General features: G+C 37.0%; 1 protein-coding gene across 1 annotated transcript in view; it reads right to left on the bottom strand.

Annotated features, from left to right (window-relative positions):
* Positions 1-16,522, bottom strand: part of GRAMD2B (GRAM domain containing 2B) — a 1,158,381-nt gene that overhangs the window by 77,111 nt on the left and 1,064,748 nt on the right. The window contains exons 13-14 of the mRNA XM_044060315.1: positions 3,740-3,853; positions 3,565-3,658 (exon numbers count right to left, since the gene is read on the bottom strand). Coding sequence (XP_043916250.1) covers positions 3,565-3,658; positions 3,740-3,853 — 208 coding nt within the window. The remainder of the gene's footprint in view (positions 1-3,564; positions 3,659-3,739; positions 3,854-16,522) is intronic.

Here is a 16,522-nt window from a genome sequence, read left to right as displayed (position 1 = left end):
ATATTATTCCCCCTAACTCATATGCTTTTAATTCATTATATGCCTATGACACGCAATGGAATATTGCCTTTACTATATAGCACATTATTAATTCACCCTCCTTTCTTTCTCTCTCAATTGTCCAGCAACTCAAACTGACAATTTCTTTCACTATTTCCCCTTCATGTCATAAATATTCTCATCTACCAGTTTCTGCATTTAGTCACCACTTTATTTTCATCATTAATGCATAGTTTGTACTGCATAACACTACAGGATTCCAATTTGTAATATCTTATTTAGCTCTGTTCTTCTACAAGAAATGATGTACTATTTTGCAAATGTGTTCTCTTATTCCTTCACAAAACCCCTTTTCTCTGTATATACCATCTGCTTATAAAAACACATAACTTAAACCACCTTCACCTGGTGCTGATTTTTCATCACCATACTTAATATTCTACCCAACTGTTCTGTACTTAAATGTTTCAATTTATTTTATTTGCTCACCATAAATCCTTTGAAACAGCCACTTTTTTCTAATTATTTTTCTTCCTTATATACATTTTTAGCAAACCTCCCTACTACCTATGTGATCAAAGTCTGCTCCTGTACTTATACTGCCATATAGTTTATTTCCTCTGACTTTACCTTTCAAATAATATTCACCTTTTATTCATATAACCCTTATTTTTCTACATTTTTCCATACATCTTCCTCTTAAGACATTCTTTCTCCCGAAGTTCCATAATTTTTTGATAAGATTCTCCAAGTTCCTTATTTTCTCTTAATTTTCCATTTTTTTCCACTTACAAGTAATCATTTGTATGTGTTCATCCCACTTTTTAGAGTTTCCTTCAATTCCCTGGTTTCAGTGACTTTTCCTGTTAGTCATTTGTTTTCTGATATATAAATACATGCTATGTCATATACAACCTTCTCACACCATTTCAAAATTTCTAATACTTTCCAATCATTTTTCATGCTAACATTTAGCATTAGTATAAGAATAAATTATTTCCCCTTCGCAATTTATTTTTTCAGTACTTTCTTCAGTTTTTCCATTGCTGTATTTACTATATTTCCATTTCCATTGCTGTATTTACTATATTTCCATTCCCTTCTTGTTTTGTAACAATTTCCAAACATACTTCTTCTGATCAAATCATTTCAAATTTATTTTCTATTGAAATGCCCTCCCCTTGTTTTCTTAAATAAAATAGTTGCATCTAACCCCTTCTTGCTGACTTTCATTTCAGTCAGCTCACCTTGTGCCTTATGAGAGTATTCATCATTTTCTTCCATGTTCAAACCATTTTCAGTCATAAAATATTTTCATCCTGCCCAGAAAAAAAAATTTCCAGCGCATCTGTACAGTCAGAACATGCAAGACCCTTCCACCATACTTTTTTTTTTTTTTTTACATTGCAACAGGCTTCATGCTGTGCCCTTTGCTGCAGATTATACACATCTTAGGTTTGGACACTCAGCCAGTAAATGAGAAAAATCTCCTGTTACAATTAATAGAAATAATATTTAAAAAATAACATCAGCCTCATCCTTTCCATTTTTAACCCTTAGTGAAACAGATGCCTCCCAACCTCAACCAACATACACTACATTGCTTTTTTTTCGAATATATTTCAATGTCGTGTCTATGAATATCATCAGTTCTCAACTATAACAGCAGCCTCCTTTTGTACTAAATACGTAAATCATTAATCAATGAGTGCCACAGTGTATGGTCATTTTTTCAGCCAAATTTAGTCACAAAACATGCAGCTAATTGAAAAGATTCAAATGTTACATCTAAAAATAATTTTTCCTTCCTATACTTTACTGCCCTTATCTGACAGACTTCAAAGCCTAATGTACCAGTCAGTAAATATCTCCATCTGAAGGCAATTTTTTTTCTACTAAAACATTCCACGAAACAGCTTCCATCATTCAGTTTATCAGCTTCAAGTAAACTCAACATCTGCGAGTTTTACAACCATTTGCACTCCCTTTAATTATTAAACCATTCATTAAACAACATGATCTACATTTCATTATATATATCAAAGTACCTTTAAGGCTCAGCAGTCTGGACTTCCATTGAATACTGAGGCATTTCTCCTTCACATTCACTGGTATTGCATGTCAAGTTATACTCCTTTCCGGCAGCCTCTATGACTGGAAACAAGTAAGGGAACTTCTTTGGTACCCTGGACAAATTTACCCTACTTAGTATTACTACTACCCGGTCTTCTCCTCAAAATAACCCACATGACTTGTAGGACTGCCTGATTAAAAACTCACACACAAAAATAAGTAAATTAAAAAAAAAACATAAAAATTGGTATTATTACTACTGATATCTGAAGTCTAAGTGACCAATGAGCTAAAATGGCTGTCACAGTGACTGTTGACCTTAACTGACAAAACAGAACTAAAAATGGAGCTCACTATATTTCCTTTGCAGATAGGATTCTTGCTGATGGATACAATGTAGCAGAGGACACTCTTGTTCTCTAGAAATCTCTTGCTGCTAAAAGACTTGTCTAGAAGTTTGATTCCCACAATCAGCAGAATCCCCAATGATGTTAATTTCCTGCAACAATGATCCTTATGATGAAATTTTGAAGATGGATATGCTATATGTTTGGCAGCTGTATGTGGCTGCTTACAAAAGTGTCAAGACTGATCCACTCATTGTAAGCTCAGATCCAGGCAGAAAAGGATGGAAAATCAGGTTCCTATGGAGTAGGAGGACTACCAAATAAAAGTGTTGCACTACTGCAGGACTTGATGAAGCAAAAATATGTCTGAAGTATATTTGCTCACTACATCTTCACCTAGGGCAAAGCAGCAACCTGTTAATCAATCAGCAGGTAGGTACCATGCAAGAAAAGAATAAGCATGCCACAGCTTCAGAATGATCAACTAGTGGAAAGTAAGAGAAGGTGAATGAGAGAATTAAAGACAAAAACAAGAATCTCTGTTTCTACTTGTTATTTACATAACACATACATACATGCATTGCAGGTGTCAATATAAAATAGTCCATCTGATATTAGTCCATGATGCAAATAAATCCAACTCAAACTTCTAGCTGCATAAATCTTAAATGAAGTTAATGGGGGCTACACCTTTAAAAAGCCATGTGTTAACATGGATGGCAAACCAAAGTCCAGGAACTGCGATGGGTATTTGGATGCAAGTGTTTAGAAAAATAAGTGTTGAAAGGCTGCTCATCATTTTTGAAGAGTCAGCACTCACAACTGATAACTGAGCAGCCCTTAGTACTTACCTGAAGCCTGCCATTGTGGACTGAGAACTAGACAACTAGAGATATATATGAAAAAAACGGGAAACAGCCTTAAGAAAATGTCAGTAACTCAGTAATTTACATTTTGTGCATCCACATCAAACTCTCATTTTATCTGGACTTCTCTCTTTTGCAGTGGCAGAAATACATATTTTAGGACAAAATAAAACCAAAAAATAATTTCTCAAAGTATGAGTTGAAGCTTTGTGATACTGATACCTGTAAATTAGAAAGTCACTTTCTTCAGTGAAAAAAACAAAACAGCCATTACTTACAGAAAAGCATAGAACAGAAGGAGACCATTTACAGAGAGCAAGTGTGAAGATTTCACTTTGTGTAACAGTCCAGTTTGTGTCTTGAGATATCCATCTACAAAAGAGATCATCAAACAGTTAAAATACAAACAATACAACAGAAAAGATTTATATCAGAAAGTGTATTTTTCCATACCATTTCCAAGAGTGCTCCTCCTCTCAGGACTTTGCTTGATATGAATATCTGCAGAGGCAGTGATTTGTTCATTTTTGGTAGATTTCAGGAAGTGCCTTTCATCATTGTGAGGCTCTGTCAGTAAAGACAATGAACAGTAAAATTAGCCCTCATATTAAGTATGACTTCCATCTTTTATTAAACTAAATGAACAGCTGATAAATGTGAGCAAATCAAAAAATGTTTAACCGCTAAAAGCTCAGTTAACAGAACTATTTTACGTAAAATAGGTTGGTGCCCTAGGCAGCTGTTAACAGCTTTACAGGTGCAACCTGAGGGATATGTCTAAAACAGAAAGGCACAGTTCAACTAACCCTTATGCAGAATACCAGTCACACTTTAGAGATGGAGAAATGTTATATACTGTAAATGTAGCAAACAGTGAACTAAATGAACACACTGCAAACAAATATTCTAGAAGGATAAAATATCAACGTTAAAGGCATGTGGATACACAATCTGTTCAGGTAACTGCTGGTGTCAGATATTTCTTATGCTTGCCCAGGCATGTAGCTCACAAAATACATACAGGTATCTTGGTGGGCATGTTCCTCAAGAAAAAAAAAAACTTGCTTGCCTTTTAATCTGCTTCAGCATGCATCTAATGTTTGAAGGAGCTTACTCTACTGCTTGACACATTCATGAACCTCTCAAATGCATTCTATTCACTGAATCCTTGGTGTACACATCACTGTTTAAAACTGCTTGGAAACAAAGGATGTTACAATGTATTTATATCACCATGGCCAACCTTAGCTGTAGTTGGACTAGGCAGTCACCTAGAGTACCATTCAGTTAGAAGGTGCTTTTCAGAACCACATTTACTTATTTCATTTAAAGTAAAGGAGCTCTGTTGCCAAGGAACTCATACTTAGAGCAACTGTTGCATGGTGCCTTATGAAGGAGACACTGCATACCTGACTACTTAATTTAAGGGCTTTCTGCTCCAACCCACCCATGAGCTAGGCATGAATGAGACAGTACTTGAGGGTTTCTGATTCACTGTCTAGCTTGTTGGTGGAATGTCAAGATATCAAGGCACACAAAATCCACAAACTTTGAACAATGGTGTGGATGCAATGGCCATTATCAAAAAGGGAGTCCAAACTGGAGGCACTGTGAGAATTTGCAAGAGAATGATGTAGTAGGGATGCAGCACATTCAAGATGGTCTGGATTACAGTAGATTTTTTTTTATCTTGGCAGGCAACTAGATAATGTAGGTAGTGTTCAGCTGTACAGCTATAATGTGTGTTTCTGTTACGCAATTTAGAATACTATGCTATGGCTTTCTACTGGATATTTATATGAAACTGAAACACAGTTGATAGAAATTACTGTGGCCATTTTAATTACAGACATCTGACATTACTGCTTTGGCTTTGCATGACTATTATGCATTTATGTGAAGTAAACTAAGACAGTTTAAAGCATCTATGCGAAACAAAGATGATTAATGTGGCCATTATGTTTTATCACAGACATCTAAGGTGTACACAGTTAAAGTGGCTCTCACTGCTGAGTATGGGGTTGTTCGTGGATTAAAGTAATTGACCTTAGCTGCATTTACTTGAGTTAAAGAGTCATTATTCTTGCTTTCAAGACTAATGTATATTTGTGTGAAGCAAGTGACAATACTTAACTGTGGCTAGCACTTGTGCGAAACAAATTTGAAATACATTATTGTGACTATTTGTCACAACCAGATATCCAAGGTGTATATAGTTAGCAAACTGGCTCTAATTCCTATGTACCACATATATCTGTGGAAGGAACTGACTGACCTTTGCTTAAGTTAAATGATATTTAATCTGGCTTAGCAAAACAAGTACCTCAACATTAATTGCAGAAACCTCTCAATTTATCTATTTCTCAGGTTAGTAACTTCAAATGTCATTACATCTGTCTGGATCTTAACCCTTATTCCACCATCACACCAATAAGATCCTTGTTAAAGCTCAGGGCCATTTAAAACACATATAAAACTATTAGACTTTTCTCCAAGGGAAGAAAACTACTGTGAATTTTTTTTATGGTTTGATTACTAGGATGTTCAACTGCTATGTGCCCCATTTCAGCCAGAAAGCAAACAAAAACAGCTTAATTATATTAACGCCAATACTGGCGCATGCCATTCCCCTTCTAGCCTGTGGATTACAAACTATTAGGAGGGCTTCAGAACTGTCAGAATACAATTTGTGGGTTCCTGTGATTCAACAGCCCTTTGGAATACATAGAGTCTCATTTTCTTAGGCTTAGTTGGCTTTGCAGTTGAGCAGTGTCTGATTATTTCACTGCCCCTTTCAGTATAGCCCAATGTTTATTGAAAGCTGCATTAAGATATAAAAGTGATGAAGACCATATATTACTTTGGCTCGGGTTTTCCCTAAAGCCAATGTGAATTTTTTTCCAAGACCTGGAATAGTTCTATATAGTACTCCCTATTGAGATATGAAATACTAGAAATTATGTGAACTTTAAGAACAAAAAAAAAACAGCTATCTTACATGTCTTGCAGTCTATACCTGGTTCCAGGATAATGGAAGTAGTAAACTACCTTCCCGGGTGCCCTCTCAGTCTTTCTGTTCTCTGCAAAGGTCATCTATTTACTTCCTCTCACTGAATACTAGCCAACAGGCCCAAATCCCCTTGTAGCTCTCTCTCCCAGCTCACATTCTTATACCTTATCTTAACCTATATCTCTTTCAGTCATATACATGCAGGCTAAGCATACTGAGTAATACTTACTGATTAGATATTTTAAGTCATTGCTGCAACTAATCAGTTGTAAATAAAGAACTTGTATACGTTATTATGCAATGACTCTCGTATAGTTTTCCCTCTGTTAACTCTAGCTCACCAAGTGCATTTGTTATTGCATTGAAACTTACTACTGCAATTTTTATTACTAAGTTATAAGGAATAGCCTTAAGCAGCCATACACCTATCACTGAAAATGCACTGCTGTGTACATTTTGGTCCAGGCTAAAGTTGAAAAGAGGTGGCACAGTGGCAAAGTGAAGAGCACAACTGCTTCATACCAACAGTCTCTGGGGTTTGATTCTCATCTGGGGCAACTTCTGTGCAGAGTCTACATATCATTCCTAGGTTTGTGTGCTTTCTCCTTGGATAATTCAGTTTCCTTCCACATCCCAAAAACATGCAGTAAGTTGTCTGGTGGTGATAAATTTTACACATGTGTAAATGATACACAACAAGGCCTAGCACTCTGCTTTCATTCCCCACTTGCCTAGTAAACTCTGTGGTGAATGTCAGCTGTTAATGGGGTCACTACAGGATTTGAAAAGTCTATATTAGATATTCAAATGCTTAGGTTGTCGAAAAGTCGACACCTAAATGTCGAAATCTAATAAACTTGACAGGCCAATTATGCAAATGTTTTCCAAGGGGAAAAAATTGTGGCCAAGAAAATAAATAAATAAATAAATAAATTCTAAAACCATAATCAAGTGGGGGGCTTTGTCCCCACCCCCCCCTAACTAAATAGACCAACTCTGAGATTGCTCTATTTCGGTGAAAAGGGCAAATCCCTGATGACAGCCAAGCAAACCTTTTTTCCCCAGGGAAAAAATTTGCGTAATCGACCTTTTGCATTTATTAGACTCCGACATTTAGGTGTCGCCGTTTCAACGTTCAACAACCAAAGCATTCGAAGATCTAATATAAACCCGATTTGGATGCAACTCTACAGCACTAAATGGATGACTGAAAAAGGGTCATCAAAATAGTTTGATTACTAGATAATCCCACTAACAAATACAGTAAACTGCTACTTTCCCTCCTTTACTGTGGTGATCCTTTATCCTCTATTTTTCTATCACAGTTTATCTTTTATCTTCATTTTCATCCTTCTCACTGAGGTATCAGATACCTTTCTTCACAAGTATGGATACCACGCCTCTTACCTCTTCCTCTTCAAGACTTTAATCCCACCTAATGCCATGTCTCTTTCCATGTCAGTTGCTGTCTAAAATTTTGTAATACTACTAAATTCACTTCAGTTTCTAATACAGCTTAAGAAACTTGCCTTACAAAATACTATATCTGATGGGTACTGTGTACATTATCTCATAAAAAGAACCACTAAGTAAATGAAATGAATGCGCCATAACACCTGATTAGTAAAAACCCACCATTTATACGTCTTCCTGATTTTTTTTCTTTTACATGCATGTTATAACATTTAATGCAAGTTGCTTATTTACCATAAATTATTTATGGAAAAGATGCTTTGGACACGAGCTATGAAGTGATCAAGAATAAATATGGACAAGATATCTCATAGATGATGGTTACAAGGAAGGGCACCCAGTGGCAGGTACAAGGGGGTGCACTTGCACCCCCTTGGAACTGGCTGGCCGGGAGATTAATTTTCTTTCTCGCTCTTTTTTTTTTTTTTTTTTTTAATTAAACATTTTTTTTAAGGGTGTTCTTCTTTAAGACCGCCCTTTGTGTCTAGTCACACAGATGCTTCTGTGCGACTGATGGTTTTTGTCAATCTTCTGCTTCCATGTGTAATTCGAATTCCAGAAGACATTTGGACTACGGACGAAGGTACAAGTGAGAGGTAGGTGCCTGCGTGCATGTGTGTGTGTGTGTGTGTGTGTGTGTGTGTAAGAAACAGGTAGGGGTGTGTGGATGTAAGAAGTAGGTAGGGGTGTGTATGTAGAAGTAGGTAGGTAAAGGTAGGTGTGTAAGGGGGAGGTAGGGATGTGTCTGTGTATTTGTGTGTAAGGGGGGCAGGGTCATACCTCTCAATTATCCAGATTTTTGTCTCATATTTTCGGTTTCTCATAAAATTGTGTTTTTTTCTGGCAAATCACTGACGACTGAAGTCAGAAAATAATGGCAGCCATTTGAGTTTTAGACTTTATATCCTCAGAAAATGCATAGTAATGCAAACTGTGTTGTTCTATCCACTTTCTAAGGAGGTAGGGGATGTATGTGCGTGTCATACCTCTCAACTGTTCAGATTTTCACAGAATGTCCAGATTTTGCCTTATATCTTTGGTCTGTTCCTCATAAAAATTCTGTTTTTTTTTTTGACAAATCACTGGGATGAGCCAAGGATTAAAGTTACTTAATAATGACATGCATTTGAGTGTCAGACTTCAAATCCTTTAGAAAATACATTCTAGCATTCATCCTGTTATTCTACCAACTTTCTAAATAAATGTGTCTCTAGTTTTGGGCCTTTGTCCCCAACATTATAATAGGCTTTGTCCAGATTTCTTGTGCTAAGAGATTGAGAGGTATGTTTTTTTTTTTGTGTGAGTGTGTGTGTGTGTGTGTGTGTGTGTGTGTGTGTTTATATATATATATATATATATATATATATATACATATATATATATATATATATATATATATATATATATATATATATATACACACACACACACACATATATATATATATATATATATATATATATATATACACACATATAAAACAGGGAGGTAGCACCCCTCAGCTGTCTATTTTTTTGCAGAATGTCCAGATCTTTGCTGCATATTCCTCCTAAAAAAACTGAAGCTGATAAATAATAACAGACATTTGAGTTTTAGACATCATATCCTTTAGAAAAATGCATACTAACACAAATCTTGTTATTCTAGCAATTTTCTAAGTTCATGAGAACAATATTTATAATCTGTCACTATTTATTTTAGGCTTTGTCCAGATATGGTGCACTAAGAGGATGAGGTGTAGGTGTGTGAGTGAAATGCCCTAGTTAGAGTTAGCAGGTGGAATTTATTTAAGTGGATTTTCAAGAACTGTGAGCCTCAATGGAAGATAACTTTACTGCTGCTCATGCTAAGTCTGCTTAAAACATGCAACTGTTTTGTTTAGCAAATGTTATCACTATTGTGATATAGAGTTTTAAAACAGTGTTAGTAGCACAGTAGATAGCATACTTGTATCTCGATGTAGAGGGCTGTAGGTTCTACTCCCACAGCATACAGATTTGTATTTTTAAGGGGTGGGGTAGGGTGCTGCAATCCTCAGTATATCCTCCTTTGAATGAGATGCCCTAGTAACTATGAGCCTGTTTTTCAGCTTGTCACCCATTCCCTATTGCAGTATACCAAGTTAGCATTTTTTTAATGCAACATAGGCAATTTAGGGCAGGAGGCACTGAATTTGTAGATGAAACACTGAAATATAAAGTTGTTTTCTAGCAACAACCTGTTCATTAGTTTCGGATCTCTTTAATGTGGAATTATTCAGATGACTTTTACTTCTGCAGAGATTATGCATATTGAATGACAATGGTGGATTGTAATGACAGAAGTTTGAGAATGGCCTTTTATGGTTGAAATGTTCTGAACTGGGCAGTTTGTCATTATTGGTTCATATGTTTTGTTTCATTGCTTACTAGGAAAATGTTCAAACCTATACATTTAAAACACACTAACAATTGGTGCTGTATTATACAAGGGGTATAATTCATTTATTATATATTATAATTAATACAGTCAGGAAGGTGAATCAAAGAACTTTTCATGGTCCTAAAATGTGTGCAATTGAAAATAGCCCAAAGGTAAACTTAACCTTCCACTGGCCAGATGCATTTTCTTTGAATGTGGGTTTCAATGCTGTTTCAGTGAATATGAGTTTCAAAGGTACAGAAGTTTTAACGCTAAGTCTGTTTTCATTGTTAAGACTATTGCTTTGTTTGGCAAATGTCTATCAGTGTTTGTGTTATAAAATTTGAAATAAAAATTGTAAATTAAATCCAATATCTGTCATCACTGTAGAAGTAAAGCATAAAACAATATGCACACTGAGTTTTGAACAGTGTTTATGGCACCTGGGGAGGAATAGCCAAGTAATGGGACAATGGAATGGCTCTGTGTGTGTGTGTGTGAGGGGGGGCTCCAGGTTTGCACCCCCCCTGCAAAAAATCCTGTGAGCTCCCCTGGTTACAAGCCACCTTCAACTTAAGAGTTTAAAGGTCTGTGTAAAGCAAAGCTAATAGAATTTCTTGTCAGTAGTTTGACTCACCATTATCTCAAGACACACACTTAGTAGTGTGCAGTTTTGTTTCATATTCATGCAAATTTGTAAAGTCTGACTCAGGAAAAGAACAGCAGCAAGCAAGTTTTGTTACATGTATAACAAGTACACGCTTAAATTAGCTCAAAATTATTTCTTTGTGGAACACAGATATCATTTCTGAAATCAAATGTTTCCTTATTGCTTCTTTTGCCTGCACTCTTCAGGCCATAGTAATGCCTCAATGAGAAAGAAAGAATGACATCAGTGACAAACGTTTGTCCTTTAATGCTGGTTTCATTTTTTTCTTCTGCAGTGGGTATCTTGTACATTTTAATCAGCAGCATCCCTATCACAAGAAGCCTGCATAAAAAAAAAAAAAACACTTGTCTTCACAGATAGCTACCCTCTTTCATTCACAGTTAGTACAGAGGGACATAGCTAATGCAAATGAATACTGTTAACAGCAAGGTGAAACCCCTGGTTACTAAAAGCAGCTGATTAGAAACTGAAATTAACTTACTTTCGCAGATATTTCAGATAAGAAAACACACTGCAGAAGCTACTGGGTGTTAGCTGCCATTTTAACTGTGCTGAACAAGAATCAGCCTATTAAAAAATAAATGTGTCTGGATGATGTAATACTTTCATAATATTTCATAATTTGAGGTCAATCTTTATAATGAATACATTAGGGAAAGGCAACAATTTTAAAAGCAGTGAATGAAGAAGTTTAATGATTGCTTATGAAGTAAAACATTTACTGCTTACTGGTGTAGCTCAAGAGGCAGTTTTCTGATCCGGAGCAAATACACTCATTAGTGTTGTTAAAGTAGCTTCTTTTAGAATGGAGATAGGACAATGAAGGAAGGCACTAGAGTTTTGGTTTCAGTGGGACACACTGAAAAAAAGGGCCTTACAGCTTGGGGAGCAACTTTTAAGATGCCTTTTATAACAGACATTCAACTTTTGTTCTGCTTTGAAACCAATTAGTGTTTTGAAGCCGGGCATTTCAACAGTCCCGACATCAAATGGGAAAATTCCTTCCCCAATTCTAGGTGACCTTCAAGGTACAAAGAATAGGGCAGGGAACTTGTCTCACACAATCCTAAACCAAACTGTGGCTTAACGAAGCAATGCCAGCTGTACTGCTTATTTCCTTTCCCTTACAAATAAGATTCAGTCGCAAATGTCTTTCAAAAATCATGTTCATATATCAAATATACATACATAACTATTTATGAATATAATATTTTTTGTCAAGGAGAATCATCTCTTGTTAATGACAGCAAACACTGACCCTACCATCTATTGCATTTCATCAGATACAGAACTCAAAGTACATGCAAACCAACAAAGCCAAAAGCAACTGCAAAAGTAAACAAATCTAGTCTCCTTTTGCGGGCAGTATATAAACTACTAAATATGCTTAACATCACCTCACAACAGATTACTTGGGATACTACATTTAAACTGCTAGATGTACAAATCACAAATAACTAGGCAAATTACCACCCCTTGTCTAACTGTAGAACATCTCCCATGTCCCCTTTTGAGCAGGACAACTATCTTAATAGACTAGCTGAAACTGCCATTAAACCCAAGACCTTTTTACTGGGTGACTTCAACTATCCATCAATAAACTGGCTGACCTACACTGCCAAAGGTCAGCATGTCCAGTGCTTCCTTGACATTTATAAATAGTTAACCATCCTGCTAGGGGCACCGATATGCTAGGGTTGGGGGTTGGCATAATGGTTAAGATGTTTACCTTGCACACAAGAGGTACAAGGTTTGATTCTCACTAAAGAAAAATAACTTAAGCAGTCCACAAGGATAGCTAGTACTCACTTATGAACCTATAACACCAGACCACTTTCTTGCACATTTTCATATACATCACCATGCCTTGTTAAATCAGACCACAAATTAGTGACCTTTTCCTTTAAAATTGGTGGTGTTTCTCTTTAAAACTCTCTATTTAGGAAATTTTCAAAGGCAAACCTTCTTCATTTACCTGATGAGTTAAATAAATTCCACTGTAATCCTCCACCAAGGGTTCCCATTGATAAAGCTGCTGCCTATACACCTAACTTCTATTCCAACTTAAATAGTTATACTGATAAGTCAGTCCCTATCCACACCAAATATTTAAAATCTGCACCAAATATTTAAAAACAATCCGCTATGGTCGAAGACCAAATTAAATAAATTACATAAGAAATAAATGCTTAATATTTGTAAGAAGATTCATTCTATCCTAACTAAGAGCATACTTAAGGAAACTAGTAAACAGCTTAATGGAACCATTAGGAAGGTCAAAACAGAGTATGAACTAGTAGTAACGAATACAAAAAATAACTAAAAATCTTTATTTAACTAAGTTAACTAACACCCTACAATGTTTAGAGTTAGTACACAATAATACTTCACATTCTAACTCAAAGAAAATAGTTAATATCTTAGCTGACAAATGTAGTTTAAATTTTACTCCACAATCACAGCCACCCACCCCGTTTAATTACTATGGTAAAAATTCTCTCAGCTGTCTCAAAAGCTACCACCACCTCATCAATGGGCCCTGATAATGCACCAGGTTATCTGATTATCAGTGCCAAACTAATATGACCTACCTGAATCCCTATGTAAACTCATTAATCTAAGTCTCTCCACTAGTTACATCACTGAAGCCTTGAAATGGTCAGTGCAATGCCATCACAAAAAGGGTCCAAACTACAGACCCCATAAGTCTCACTAGCCTTGTATGCACAGTTACAAAACATACTTTTCACAGACTTCATTAATTCAACAATGACAAGCTCTTAACCCTGGACCCTCATCAATTCAGCTTCGTCAGTGGAAGGTCCTGCCTCTTTAACCTCATTAATTTCACTGAAAAAGTAATGAAGCAGTGGACAGCAGTAATGCAGGGCATACACGTCTGGAGCTGACCAAAGCCTTTGACACTATTCCCCATGCAGGCATTACTGACAGAACTGTAAATCTGAATATGAATCCTTAAGTTGTACAGTGGATAGATAACTGGTTGTCTGAGAAAACCCATGTAGTTAATCAGAGTTGCCACATCTAAAAGTAAAACAGTTACCAATGGTGTACCACAGGGATCAGTGTTGGGTCCTCTCCTATTTGACATCTGTTTCTCAGACTATCAGGCCAACATTCCTGATCTATGGTTTGCCAAGGTTGCAGATGACTAAACTGGGTGCTGTTGTCATATCTTCCACTGACTCACAATTTCTCAGCATGGGTTAGACCACATTAACACAGGTACAAGGACAACAGTCTCAAATTAAATTTAAAAAAAAAAAATTAAAATAATTCATTTTGGTAAACAAAATATTTTCCCATACCTCTCCAGACAGACAGTGTTATAACAGATCTAGGCACGCTTGCTGATAATTCCTCATCAATCAACCATCATATCGCCACAGTAGCCTGGAAAGCCTTCTGTCTCGTTCACCTAATTTCCAAGGAAACTGTTCTAGATTCAACATCTTAATTCCCCATGTACTTGTATTTCTTTAGACATGTTACTGAATATAATGTACTTTTTGGCATGTATTTCTCTAAACATATTACTTAACCCGAGAAACCTCAGAAATCCATAACTAATAAGTTTAGTGGCCTCAAAAACCTTAGTTATCAGGACAGACTGGCAGCATTCTCTCTTTGTACTCAGTCCCTTATAGACTCCTCTGTTGTGATAAGAGTCTAGCCTTTTGAGATTTGAAGGATCCAACCTTCATTGACCTCCTATTCCTTTACAAAAATTACAAGTGTGTAAAAACTTACCATAACAGTAGATGTCAGTCTCTTCATTGCTGCAGTATTCCTTGCAGTAGGGATCCCCTGTCTAGGGAAGCCCTACATCCGGCCAGTATACCAAAACCTTAGGTTGTAATAGTGACATTGTATGTCACATGTATGTCCCCCACCCATGGCCTGGGGCATAAGGGTAATGTAGGACATATCTTCCTCAGAACTGAAAAGCCCCAGGAGGGACAACAGTCCAAGGAGAAAAAAAAATGTGCATGGAGAAAGAAACGGGGAGGAGAAGGGAGGGAGCAAATACTGCAAGAGTGGAGGAAAGGTGGGAGAAGGAAGGTCCAGTACAGCCTTCAAGGAAGCCATGCAGGATAGCCCTGAAAAATCCGGCTCCAGCCCTGGAAACCACATCCAACAGATAGTGCTTAGTAAAAGTATGCATAGAAGTCCAAGAAGCTGCCTCAAGGATGGAGGAGGCATCCAATCCTTTGAAAAAAGCACCAGATGAAGCCACAGTTCTGGTACAATGAGCTTTAACAGAAGAATAAAGGCTTTTCCCATGAAAAGAGTAACAAATGGAAATGGCCTTAGACATCCATGAAATGGTTTGCTGAGAAACATCCAAACCTAAAGACCTCAGATGAAAGTAAACAAAAAGTTGCTCAGCTTTATGAATGGCTTTAGTGTTATCCAAATAATATTGTAGTTGTCAATGCAAATCCAAGGTGTGAAGAACTTACTCACTAGCAGACTGTGGAGAAGGGACAAAAGTGGGCAAATGAATAGACTAAGAGACAATGCATTAACCACCTTGGGCATAAAAGAAGGATTCTTATGAAGAGACACCCTGTTCTTATGAAAAACTAAAAAAGGAGAACAGCCATAAGGGCTTGCAACTCAGACACCCTTCTGACTGGGGTAAGGGCCAAAAGAAGGACAGTCCTCCAAGTACATGCTGTAAAGAAGTTGAAGCTGCAGGCTCAAAAGGAGCCTGTGTCAAATTTTCCAAGACAAAATTAAGGTCTCAGGAAGGAGGAATAGGCTTCCTGGGGGCTTAATATAAAGGACACCTTTAAGGAACTTGTTTGACCTCAAATCTGGAAGTCAAAGGCAGACAAGCAGAAATGGCTGACAGGTGGGCTTTAACAGAAGAGTATGCCAACCCAGCACTGAGCAATTCACACAGAGAGAACCAAAGGAACTTCCACAGAAAGTGGATCCAGGTTATGAGCAAGACACCAAACAGAAAATCTCTTCCATATAGACAAATAAGATTTCCTGATAGTGGCTTTTCTGGCCGAAGCACATCCTCAGAAAAATAGGTGGCTAAAAGAGATCAAAACCCTATCACCCACAGTGTCAACTGGAGACTGGACAAGTGGGGATGGATGAGACAGATCCCTTGTCTTGTGTGACTAGGCCCACCCTGGGAGGAAACTTGTGATGACTGCCCTTGGCTAAATGCAGATGAAGAGGTAACCAGCGATGTCTGTGCCAAAAAAATGGAGTTATGAACAAGATTTTGGGAATACCTTACTCTGTCTTGAATGGGACCCTCATTATGAGAGGAAGGGGAAGACATAAAGAAACATCCCCTTTCAGGAAAAAGATAGGGTGTCCACCTTGCAAGGCAGAGGACATGGGACTCTGGTGTAAAAGAGAGGGTGTTGTCTGTTCAGTGGGGAGGCAAAAAGATCTACCTGAGGAGTACCCCACTGGCAAACAACGTTCAGAAACAGTTTCACTTCATAATACTGAAATATCACAATACTGAAATTCAGAACACTGAAACCAAAATTGTGAAAACTCAAAATACTGAAAACACAGCATACATATACTGAGTTTAAACAAGATAAATCATATTACTTTCCACCAAGTATAAGCAGGGGGGCAAGCCCCCATGCGCTACCCCCCCCCCCGATCTGAAGGATTATAAACA

This window comes from Protopterus annectens, chromosome 2.part0 (genome assembly GCF_019279795.1).
Source record: "Protopterus annectens isolate FY-2018-M chromosome 2.part0, PAN1.0, whole genome shotgun sequence".
In the NCBI taxonomy this organism is placed as follows: Eukaryota; Metazoa; Chordata; order Ceratodontiformes; family Protopteridae; genus Protopterus; species Protopterus annectens.
Note: the sequence above shows the minus strand (reverse complement) of the source record. Positions and strands in the feature narration are given on the sequence as shown.